General features: G+C 33.2%; 1 protein-coding gene across 1 annotated transcript in view; it reads left to right on the top strand.

Moving 5' to 3' along the window:
- Nucleotides 1-12,401, top strand: part of DIAPH2 (diaphanous related formin 2) — a 142,013-nt gene that overhangs the window by 64,458 nt on the left and 65,154 nt on the right. The window contains exons 20-22 of the mRNA XM_042876630.1: nt 478-579; nt 5,432-5,671; nt 9,806-9,935. Coding sequence (XP_042732564.1) covers nt 478-579; nt 5,432-5,671; nt 9,806-9,935 — 472 coding nt within the window. The remainder of the gene's footprint in view (nt 1-477; nt 580-5,431; nt 5,672-9,805; nt 9,936-12,401) is intronic.

Below are 12,401 nucleotides of genomic sequence, written 5' to 3'. Positions count from 1 at the left end.
GTTCATGTCTTCAAAAATGTTGAAAGCTGATTTCACCTTCCAGAATATTTGTCCAATCTTGAGATTGTCCTTGTTTATTGTGTGCAAGTTTTTTGAATAAGAATTAAAGATTGTTTTTATGTGGTTATGTGTAGCTTGATGCTTTTTTCTTGCTTGATGTTTAATGAGCAGTATATGAGGGCAATGAGTAAATTGTGAGGGCAAAAAGGTTGGCAGGTAAAGAATAATTCTTCAGAGTTTGACAGTAGCTGAGAATTTTTTCTGTACCTTTTTAATACTGAGAGGGTGTTCTTCAAATTGAAGACAGTAACAGAGGTATGTATTAATTATTGGTTTGATTTTAAGTTTATATAGCGTCTAAGCTATGTAAATAAAAGAATAATTTTCTTGTGCATTTCTATGTTATTTTTAGTGTGCTGTTTGAAGATCATAGCTCATTCATTATACCAAGTTTAATATAATGTATTTTTGTTTTAGGCTGTAATGAAGAATCTTCCTGAACAGGAAGAAATTAATGCCTTAGCTGCATTGAAGGATGAATATAATGATCTTGCTGAGTCAGAACAATTTATAATCGTGGTATGTATTACTGCACTAATTAACTGGAGAGAATTATTGTATCAAGTAGATGCAAAAAGGAGGTTTAAAGTATTTTGGTTAGTGTTATATCAACATTTTCCTCATGCACAATACTTATTGATCAGCAACAATTTAAAATACAAATACTGTTTTTTTTTTTTTTTTTGGTAGGAAGTATAGCACATAATGGAGAGGAACAGCTGTTTCTGCCATACCAAGTCTTTTGTCTTATTCTTATACAGTGTTTTGTGTGAAAGGCTTTTGTGTCTATTGAATTTGGAGTGTTCTTCCTAACTGTTTAAGAAGGTGAACTTTGAGTGTTCATAAAAGATCCATTTACTCCGTGGCACTGACAACTTTGGTAAATTTATTTTGCTGTATTGAAAACTGAACAGCTGAAAGATAATATGCCCATAATATAAGAGTATACATACATAACTGTTAAGGGGAGGAAAGATTTCTTGGTGTGAGAAGTTATATTATATATTATAATCTTATTTTGCTAAACAGAAAGCTTTTTCAAGAGTTGAACTCAGTGTTATGTGTGGGTAACTACCACTTCAGGATATTTTTATGACAAATATACATATATATGCATACTATATGTAAATATGTACTGCATGTATATATACACATATGAATTCCTGAAATGGCTCTAGAAGCATAAATTTTTATCATAATTGAAACTGAAGATCATTCTGTTGCTTTTTCTATTTGTTCAGTGCATATATCTATTACAAAAATTGAAATATAAGATATTATAATGACTAGAACCAGTCTCTGAATAAAATTATCCAGTTTGCATAAACTACCAAATATTTGCTGGTACGTGATTGTGTGATACCAAGTATTAAATAGGTCTTGAAAGACTGCATAAATTACTGAATACTTGTTGGTAGGTAATTGTTTGTAAGTGAGTACTAAGCTAGGACTTGAAAGACTCTTTTTGCTGTTGGTCTTCCAAAGATATTATATAAACTTAACAAATTAGTTGATCTTTTCACTCCAGTTTTGTTATTCTAAAAGATTACATTAAGGACTATCAGCTCGGTGTCCTATAAAGTAAAATATATTGAAACAGAGGTCCTTAAAAGAAGGGAATGAAATAGCTGATACTTCTGAAGTTAGCTTCAGAAGTGTCTTTGGTATGATTTGTTTGGATGCAGGGAACATGACATGACCTAATTAGATTTTTTTTTTTTTTTTTTTTTTAGAGAAATTAAAAAATGAAAGGTATTAATGAGTTCTTTTGAAAAATTCAAGGCTATTGATTTTTAAAACTTTGTCATTCATAAATAATTTAAAACATTTGAGGACAAGGATAAAGAAATTTAGTAGAATGTGTTTGGTATGAATATGTTTATATTCTATGAAATTTCCTCATGCTTCTGAAAAAAAAAAAAGCATGTTTGGGGAACAGTTTTATTTTTTATATTTATTATAATGTTTTTTGAATATAAGTATATGGGCTTTTAAAACCTCTGGAGGAATACTTTATCTCCTGTCATTTAACAGACGTTATTCACTAAAACAATGTGATGAAATGACAGTAGTACTTTAATCCCTAAAACAGAAAGGGCTCCTGTTCTCTGGGAAGGAACACAGGTCAGAACAATTGCACTGTCTATTGTCTGCCTTGTGCCTACTTTCAAAATGGCAAAAAGCAGATCTTAAGAGGGAGTGACTGCAAAAAATGAATATTATCTTACTTTGCCCTTGCATGTAATAAAAAAAATAGGCTGAACCGAGTTGTGCATTGCATAGATTTTGTACAAGGAGAATATCTAAAATGCTTAAGGAAAATACAGGATGAAAGCCCACGAGGTAGAGGTAGATGACTCTCTATGAATTCCACTAATTTAACTGTTTTACTAAATAAATTCAGAAATTGTGTTTAATGATCTTGACTTAAAGCATTACTATAGACATTGCTCGTTTTCACTCATTTCAGTTTCTTACTGCAGCAGCCTTGATCTTTATAACTGAATTCTCCCAACTTGATCCTTCCTTTTGCTGTATATTTCTATTTATAAACATCATACCCTCCTTGTTACTTCAGCTTCAACCTTTCTCTTTTATTCAGTTTAACTGTGTTTTTCTCTTTAGCTTTTACATAGAGATATTTTTGGCGTGGAATGCTGTACATCTGCTTCCTCCCATCATTCTGCTATCTAATATATAATAGTAAATTACTGCCGGCGCTGTGCTGAGTGTTTACCCACCTTTGCTGTTAAATTTGCTTTCCTTACATACAGTCAGAGGTTCCTGAACACCATCTCATCTCCTGTTTCTTCTCTCTCACAACCCGCCTTCAAGAATCCTGTGTTTCTGTTTTCTCTCTTTTTTTCTTTAGAGAAGTTCCAAATGGCAGTTGAGCAGCTATAGGCAGAAGAACAGATGCTGTGGGTTAATGTTAATAGGGACATGGAAAAAGTAAAAAAGGAAAATAGACAGCTGCACAATACATATAAATGACAATGCAAAACCCTTTTCAGTTTTATGTTATCAAATGTAAATAATAATAATTGAGTGTATGAGAACACTCGGAGACTTTTTATGCACTTAGAAGTTTTTTTTCTACTTCTAATTCAGAAGACCATATGTTAGAACAACTTGTTCTCTTGCTTTGTCTTGATGTAGAAATTAATGAAGTTGCCAGGATCCAAGTAGTATATATTAAGTGTATGTAGAAAGTAGATGTTCTGAGTACACTTCTTACCTGAGTAAGAATTTGTCGTTTTGTTTTGCAGATAGATAGCTGAAAGCCACTTGATCTGAGATAATGGCCTTGGGCTTTTTGCAGTTGTTGAGTAGTTTAATTTTTTTAATCGAGCATCCAACAAATTTAGTACTTAGTGCTTTCGCATTGCTTCTATCTGATAGTATGATTTGTTTCTTATTGTGATGATTCACTGCAATTCTGCCAGCAGACTTTCCCAGAAAATTATGTATCTAGAGGAAAGTCACTGAGTTGACTGTATCATGTTGGTTATCTTAGAAACATGGGATCTTGCATTTATCTGACTTGTCTTCTATTGGATCTAATCTAAAAGATTGTTGTTTTTTTTTTTTTTTCCACTGAAACGTGTTGGCAAAATCATAAAAATATCCATATTTTCAGGATTGTTTCTTTGTGATTTGTTCTTTTGAGGAAAGCTTAGAGAAGTTTTTCAGTATTTGCTGGAATGTAAGTAGAAGAATTTGCTAAACGAAAATGGGGATGCTTGCTTTATGAGGAGATTAAGTTTCCCAAAGCTTATTGGCATATTCTATTTTACCATCTAGTTTAGTAAAAACAAAACAAACAAACAAACAAAAAAACAAAACAAAACAAAAAAGAGCAAACGAAAAAACACACTGTTCTTATGATCTAAAGCTTTTGACAATTTAAGTCTCATTTTGAATAAAAATTGCAGATTGAAGGTTAAAGCAGATTAAGTGATTAATTGTGACTTTGGTTACTACATCTCAGTGAAGGTAGATCGTTTTCAAGGCAGAAGTTTTTATTATAATGTTTTTAAAATACAAGATGCTTAGGAAACGGTCTCAAGGCTGAACGTATGACTTGCACAGGCTCAAATAAACACTTCTGATAATGGAGATGTATTTAAAATCTTGGAAGGAAAGAAGAAATGCTGCTTATACTGAAACACTTCCACTTAATTTCTTTTCCTCACAAAAAAATCTTGGTTCCTCAAGGAGCTGTGGTAAAGGTTTGCGCAACAGAGACAACGGCACATAAAAATCCTTGTTTTGATAGCCATGATGTGTGATTTTGTCACATAACCAAGCTTTTCTTTCAGGGGCACAAAGTCCTTCAGGAACACCACTGATAGTGAATGCAATGGGGGAGAAATCTTTCTGTATTCTGCTAATTAAAGTTAAGATTTAGATTTGGAAGGTAATCATTCCTGCATTTAAATGAAAATTTTTAAGTAGATTAAAAATTTTCAGTATTTATCTTTATCTTCTAAATGTCTTTTATCAATTACAGTCCATTGCTAAGTAGAAGGAAATATTGATTACTTGTGGAAAATATGGAAGAGAAGGATTTATTTTTGGTGTTTAGAATAATGAAATTGGTCTTGGGGATTTAAGCTAATCAAATTACTATCTGAGATACTTTTCAGCATCTGTGTCAGGCATAGTTTTACTACAGTGTCATTTATGTCAGGAAGGAATTAGTGTTATTCTACTCTTGCAAGCAGAGGATAATATCTCAGGGAAGAGTTTGACAAAATTTGTTTAAAAGGACAGAAACATACTGGATTGAAATGCAGGTAGTGTTGTATTTACACTCGTGATCTTATGTGATGAGAACCCCTGAGGGGGTCCCTAAGGATTTGTCGTCTTTTTTTCTCCCCCACTGCTCCTCCTGTGGCAGTGTGTAACTTGAACTGTGCATCAGCTCAGTAAGAAAATCTGAAAATGAAAAATACAGTTCTCAAGTTTAATCAGTCTGTATGTTTACATTTGTGCTTGTGTTAGCACAGACACTTGAGAAATTGTTGTACTGTTTTGGAAATAACTGAGAAGCTTATATTCTAATGGTGACTTTACTGGAGCTGTGACAATAAGTTTAGCATATGTATCTTCAAGCTAATCGTGGCTTCTTGTTAAGAGGTGGAACTGGCTTACATTTACTGTGCTGTGTGGAGGGATTTTGATATTGTGTATTTGTTGCCAGTGAGTATGTGCAGGTACAGTTTCTTGGAAAATACAATGTAAATGATGGAAACATACAGAAAGCGTAGTCTTCCAATTGACTGTCCAGTACTTTTCAATATAAGCTATTTTACACAAGTAACCTTATGTTCTTTTATGTTCTGATTTAACATTTTTTGTTTTGTAGATGAGTTCAGTGAAAATGTTGAGGTCACGTCTCAGTGCAATTCTTTTCAAACTTTCATTTGAAGACCATATAAACAATATCAAGCCTGGCATTATGGCAGTTACACTAGCTTGTGAAGAGCTGAGGAAGAGTGAAAGCTTTAGTAAGCTTTTGGAGTTAGTGTTGCTCCTTGGAAACTATATGAACACTGGCAGCAGAAATGAACAGTCTCTTGGTTTTAACATCACATTTCTTTGCAAGGTAAGATGAAGCTATAATACTGCTGAGTGTGAATTCTTGAAGCTCTTAGTACATTAGAAACAGCCCTAAGAAGGGAAAAACAATCAATATTGTTCACTTACATATGCCTATTTTTAATAATGGATGCAAAAATATAGGATAAAATGATCTAGGATAGTCTCCTGCTGTAACTGACCTACTCACTGCACTGGTGATTTAAGACAGTTGTTATGCTGTAACCATAATGAGTGTTTCTGGGATGTAAAAGTGGAACAGCCTTTTTAATTTGAATTTGTCTGTCGTCTTTTCAATAGCATACACACAGAACTTATTTTAAATATTCTAGCTACTTGTCTCTTATTTCTGTCTTCCATCCTACTATCCATCAAGCAAGAAATAAGTATTTGGAATTCAAGTTGGATGTTGTTATTCTATGTTAAAATTCGCTTGTGGTTTCAAAATATGATACAGTGCCAATTTAAGACTTCAAAGAAGTGCTGCTATAAATGGTAAAATATGTGTAAGACATTGTTCTGAACTTGATTATATCAGTTCATGAAGCACTTATTGGAAATGCAATGATGAAACATCTGTAAGCAGATGTAAAAAAAGTTAACATATTTTGCCATGTTTTTGTGTGTGGTGTAATCTGAGGGCCCATTATTCAAGCCTCTGTTTGGGGCCCTGGAGAAGTTTGATGTGTCCCTCTAAGTGTAGTAACCTTGGGGGACAACAACGTTTCAAATACACAAGTGTGATCTGACATATGATAGCAGAGAAAGAGTCTTGCTATAGTTTAATAAACAGATTTTGCCAATTTTAGGTAAAATAAAAAACTTCACCTGCGAAGTAATTTCATTTTAATAAATGAATATTTTAAACTGTGTCTAAATTTAAGGTATTCTTATCAATCCAGTACTGCCTTTTTTCCTATAGCATTTGAATCTAAAGGGAAATTAATCTGCAAGTACTAAACAGTTTCTTAATATATTTTTTACTTGAGGGGGAAGGGAAGTAATGAGTGATCTTGAGAGATACTTGAGCATAGCATAGCTTCAAGAAGGTATTCTTGCACTCCAGGTGACTTATGAATTGCTTTCAGTGCAAATTCTACAGATGTTGACACAGCTAACGTAGATCCTACAAATTGTTCTCTACTGAACTGAGTAATTGCTGAAGTATAGTTATATGTGCTTACAGCTAAATTCCATTAAAAGTAACTAAGATTAAAAATAAAAAGTTGACTACTTGTCTTGCCCTCAGAAATAGAATCTGTTAATTTTTTTTTTTTGTTTGCAGGACATACTTCCTACAGAAACACTTATTTTTCCCAGTGAGGTTTAGAGTAAATATTTAAAACGTTCTCTGTAATACATACAGTGCAGTGCATATAAGTACTAAGCAGGCTTTGTCCACTTCAGTGGACATTCTGCTTGTCTGTGGAACCGTATTAAGAGAGCTGTAAATTATTATTTTAAAACCAGAAGTTAAACAGGGCTCTGTGCAGGGAATAACATGTGTCTGTGTGTACACATTTCTGTGTATAAAATACATGTAGAAAGCAGAGTTTGCTTTAATTATGAGGTACCCTAACTTTATAAATTCACTTGTCAACAAAACCTGATAGCTGTAAGAATTTTGTGCTGTTCTTGAATTATCTTAATATTAATTGTTTAGTAGATGTAGTGTTTTAGTATATGATCCGAAAGAAAAAGTAACTAATAAATGGCAAGTATTGATCTAGGTTTTTCTATTTTATTTTTTTCAGATATTCTTAAAATAGTCAGAGCTGGTCATTTGATTTATGGAAATCTTATTAACAATTGTTAATAGAGTGTAATGAAGAAAAGCACTATCTTAAACCCATCTGGTTGTAGTTAGAAGCAAACAAAAATCCAGCCACTATTTTTAACCATACCTCAGTAGCAACTGTCTTTTCAAGGACAGGAACCCTCACATGTCTGTGAAGTCAAACTAGATAGAAATTTGAGTGAAAGAAAGATTTGCCTGAACACACACACAAAAGAAAAAAACTTGAACCTGATTATGATACCATTTACACATTTGAAATGCTTTATCAATGTACTAAATTAAAAGGGAAATTTTATTATTGTGACATTATCTTTTTTGAGTGGTTGTGCTTGCAAGTATCAAATTCCATGTATTATTTGTCTTAATACCTTCCCAAACAATGAATCTCAGTACTGAGTACTCAGATTCATGCTTTGACATGCAGCAGGAAGCTGCTCCTTAAGACCTATGTTGATTTACTGACTTCCTTAATCATAAGTGTCATTTCCTTGTTCTCTCTCTGATAAAGGCCATAGGATCAAAATTGTTATTTTTTTTAAATTTTAGTATCTATGTTAGTGTCTCCTTTAAAAACAGAGTTGGAATACCTGTAGTCTGTGGCATGTATTGCTAATATTTTACAAATGCAATATGTATTGGCACTGCTTAAGATCTGAATGATTGTTTACTAGATGTTTTAAACAACTTAGCAAATGCTAATATTAACTTTTGACTGTTACTGATGGTGACAATATTTATTGCATTTGTTGTCCACAGGTAAAGCGACTTTGTCCTTTTAGGGGAAAAAATGTTTCATCCACTTAATGTAGTCAGAATGATGAAAAAATGCAAATCCCATAGTTCTTGTTCACAAAAAAATTGAAATGCAATTTCTTTCTATCATACAGATGTTGAGACACTAAATCTATCTTTTTTTAAAGTTGAAAAACCCTTCATATACGTAACGTATTAAAACCTTTTAACTACATACCGTTACTGAGCATTGTTTAATCCTTAATCACTGATTCAGTATGATTTAAATTGCATTCTTAATTGTCTAAATACCTTATATTTTTAAAAGCCTGTTTTTGGACTGTAGTCATTTATTCTTAACAGGGTAATCCTTAAAGCTGAAAGGCCTGTATTAAATTGAACATCAATGGCAAGCCTGTCATGAGGATTATAGAATTAGAACTTCTAGTGATTTACAGAATGAGAAAACAAATAAGAGATTTTATACACATTTATGTACACTTCTTAAATAAATCCTTGATTTCATTTGTTGTGTATGTTGTAGCTTGTTTTTGTATAAGAACTGTGGTAGATGAGTTAATAATGTTTGGTTTAAAGGTCTTTACAAATACATCTGTAATAGTACTTCTCTGTAAGAAGTGAAGTATGCTTAGCTCACTCTTCCATGCACCTACTGTCTCTAACTTTAAATAACAGATAATCTGCTTCCACTGATTCTTCAATCAATTCATACATTCATTCCTTACATCTGCATGAAAATGGATAAGCTAAACATGGCTTTAAATTCACTTTAAAAATCCTAGGTTGATTCTAGCAGGTAATGCCCTTAGGATAATGGGGAGCAGAGTCATATCACCATCGAGAGCACTTGTTTATCTGAGACCACTGGAAATTGCCTGTCCGCTTGAGAGGAGAATGAAAACAGCAGTTAGGTTCATCATGTACATAATTCTCATGCAACTTCTCTTAAATGAAAGTCTACTTACGGAATTCAATTTGCTGGCAGTTAGGATTATCTTTGCTTGACTGTTGTCATTTGGCATTCCAGTAGGGTGCATTTTAAATTGGTCAGAAATTCCAGTCAAGTTTGAATCCATAGGTTATGATCAAGTGTTATTCTCTACATTTTTTTTCTTCTGTAAAAATTGTGGTTTTACAAGAAGTTCCTTTAACATGACTGGTAAAAGAGCAAATACCTTAGCCCTGTGTCCAACCGTTCTGCATGTAAGACACATTGCTTTAGAAATCTGGCAGTGAGGGCATTGAAGGAATGAACTAAACTGCTCCATTTAATCTCTGTTCAGGGCTTTTAGTTCTTTTATCACATCATTTTGAACTGCCATTGCCAAAATCACATACTGTCTTCGGGTTTAAGAATTGATACCAAGAACAAAAACCATGCAGCATGGGGTTAAATTCCTTTTACACTTTTGCAACAAAGAAGTGCAGAAGTTTGCTGCTCAAAATTCACAGGCCACTGATTTACTTAACTTTTTGCTAATGAATTTAAATAAAATGAATCTGGCAGATAAAAAAAAAAAAAAAAAAAAAAACAGGTAAAAAAAAATAGTAATTTTTTTCCTGTTATTTCCTCCTGTGTTCACTTCTCAGATTATAGATACTAAATCAACAGATCAGAAGACAACCTTACTGCACTTTCTGGCGGAAGTGTGTGAGGAGAATTATCGAGATATCTTAAAATTCACAGATGAACTGCAGCATGTTGAGAGTGCAAGTAAAGGTAAGCAAGTAGGTAAAGCACCTTGAGGTAATAGCTGTTTGACATGAAATATTTGCAGCATTTCATTTTAGATGCAGGATTATGTAACATGTAAGCATTGATAATCCACATGGATTTTTCCTGTTCTGATGTTTATTGAGAAAAAGTGAGGGGGAAAACCTGTAATAAAGTAACTTCTCTTCTTTTGAAATAGATTGTGAGAATAACAAAGGGTAGTGAAGAGATTATGAAATTGCATATCAGAAATTGTTTAAGCATTGTAATCATGATGATTAGTTTACTATGTTAGGTCTTTAGTGTGTGCCTGGTTGCTTGAGAGTAAACACTTCTTTTTGTGTGTGTATAAGCACAATATGTTTCTCATTTTAACACTTGATTTTTATTCAATAGAGAAAAAATAAATATGCTTTGAAATGTTCACAGATGGCATGTGAAAAGTACAGTTCAATTATACTACCAAGTCAACAATGCTACTTACATTTTTGGTCAGACAGAGTATTGTTCAGTGAAAATGTTAGGAAACTTCATTTACTATTGCATAGTTTTGATGGATTATGTAGTGAGCTTCTCAGTGCACTGGTTGCCTGGCTGTGAAAAGATTAAAATTACTTAAATCATAAAGTCTTTTGACATTATATACATTAAGTAATGTAATTTGAACAATTATCGTGTTTTCTAAATTGTAATTAAGGTTTGAATTTTCTTTGGTAGCGAGTGTAGAGTTTTGATTATCTTAGAAATGTAACTGTTACATCAAACATTCCTCTGGAGGTGGTCAAGGCCAGGTTGAATGGGGCCCTGATAATGGTGAGTGGCAACCAGACAGAGCAGCAGGGGGTTGGAACTGGATGGCTGCCTTCCAACTCAAGCCATTCTATGGCTTTGATTTGTTATGTCAAATCTGGGTTCAAATACCAGCTGCATTTAAGCCACCACTGTCATTCTTTGTCATACTTTTTTACAGTTAATTTGCTAACTTTATGTTTCCATGCTTTTTTTTTCCCCTGCATATACAATAAAATTCGTGTTGCTTGATGTTGAAAAAGATCTTGATAATTCAGATAAAGCAAAAAAGAAAAAGTGTGTTGATATCAACTTTTTTGGAGGTTAGCTCAGCAGTTATGTAGAACTTCTGAAAACAGCTAAGCTCCAAGTGAAGGGCAGAACTTAACAGTGAATTTGATACAGATACTAAAGTTCCTTTCAGAAGTTGTTTGCTCTCCCAGTACACAGTGGACAGAATTCATTGTTTGAAACCAAGGTATACCATGTGGGGGAAAAAAGTATTCATTTGAACAAGGAAAACAAAAAAATATGTCAGAGAATTCTAGGCAAAATCAAGTGAAAGAGGCCTTGGGGGAGGTGAGTTATGTCTGTGTAGTACTAATAACAGGAGCACACATTTCTTCTTCATGTAGACATAAAAAATATCTTTCTTTAATTTGCTAACATGCTTCTGCCAATTGTGACATCACTAGGAAGGACATCAGCAATAAGAAGCACTGTGGGTTGCAAACATTTATATACTTTACATGGTATATTATTACAAATACTGCATGCAAGTACAATTTTTTTGAAAGTCTATGAGGTATTTCAGTGAGATCTTGTCATAAATTTAAAGTGAGAAAAACATTTTAAAACATTCTGTGTCATTGTTGTTTTAAAATATAGCAATTTGAAACATACTCATAAGTAGTAGTCATTTTTCTGTCAAGTGGAAGTTTTATAGTTTGTTGCAGTAGAAGAAACAGTCTTTACAAAGAAATCTGCAGTATTTTCTACCTTGCACAGTTTAAATTGCTGAAACAGATTTTGCCCAATCTGGCATGTTAGTGGATATGAAACAGACAATGCCTTCTGGCATGATAAATTTAATGCCTACATCTGTGACTGTTCTCTCCATAACAGAATCTGAAAGCTGGCGCTTTGCATCACAATCAAAAGTCAGCCTTACGCTGCATAGTGACTTCTGTCATTCTTTTCATTCACATAAACTGCAATAATGAAATGTCAGAAAATCTCTCAATGTATTTTTCTGGATGTAGGTACTGGAGGACTCATTTTCCCCTAGAGAAGCTCCTGTATTTGCACATAGCATTACCATATTGTTGGTAGCCTAGGCATCATCTAATTAAAAGCTTTTCAACAGAAGTATTCATCTTCATTGACAAGATGTCAGTGAAGAAGACGGAGAAGCAAAAAAAAATTCACAGATTGATTTTGTGTAGTAGTTCCAAGGTACAATTTCTGAAAAAGATTCTGTTAGAGATTCAGTGGTATTTGGGATTGGCTTGCACTCTGCTAGAACATAGGCTACATTTTCCCTTAGGGTTTTCAGGATTTATTTGGCAGTTATCTTATAATATGCAAAGTCATGGCAGTTTAGACTTTGAAACTACTTTTTAAAGCTACAGTTTGAATTCTAGTTTAAACAAAACTACTTAGTATGGCAGGTTCTACTTCTCA

This window comes from Lagopus leucura, unplaced genomic scaffold (genome assembly GCF_019238085.1).
Source record: "Lagopus leucura isolate 7727_CA_CO unplaced genomic scaffold, USGS_WTPT01 Super-Scaffold_100016, whole genome shotgun sequence".
In the NCBI taxonomy this organism is placed as follows: Eukaryota; Metazoa; Chordata; class Aves; order Galliformes; family Phasianidae; genus Lagopus; species Lagopus leucura.
The sequence above is the reverse complement of the archived record's forward strand: the minus strand, read 5'-3'. Positions and strand labels throughout refer to the sequence as shown.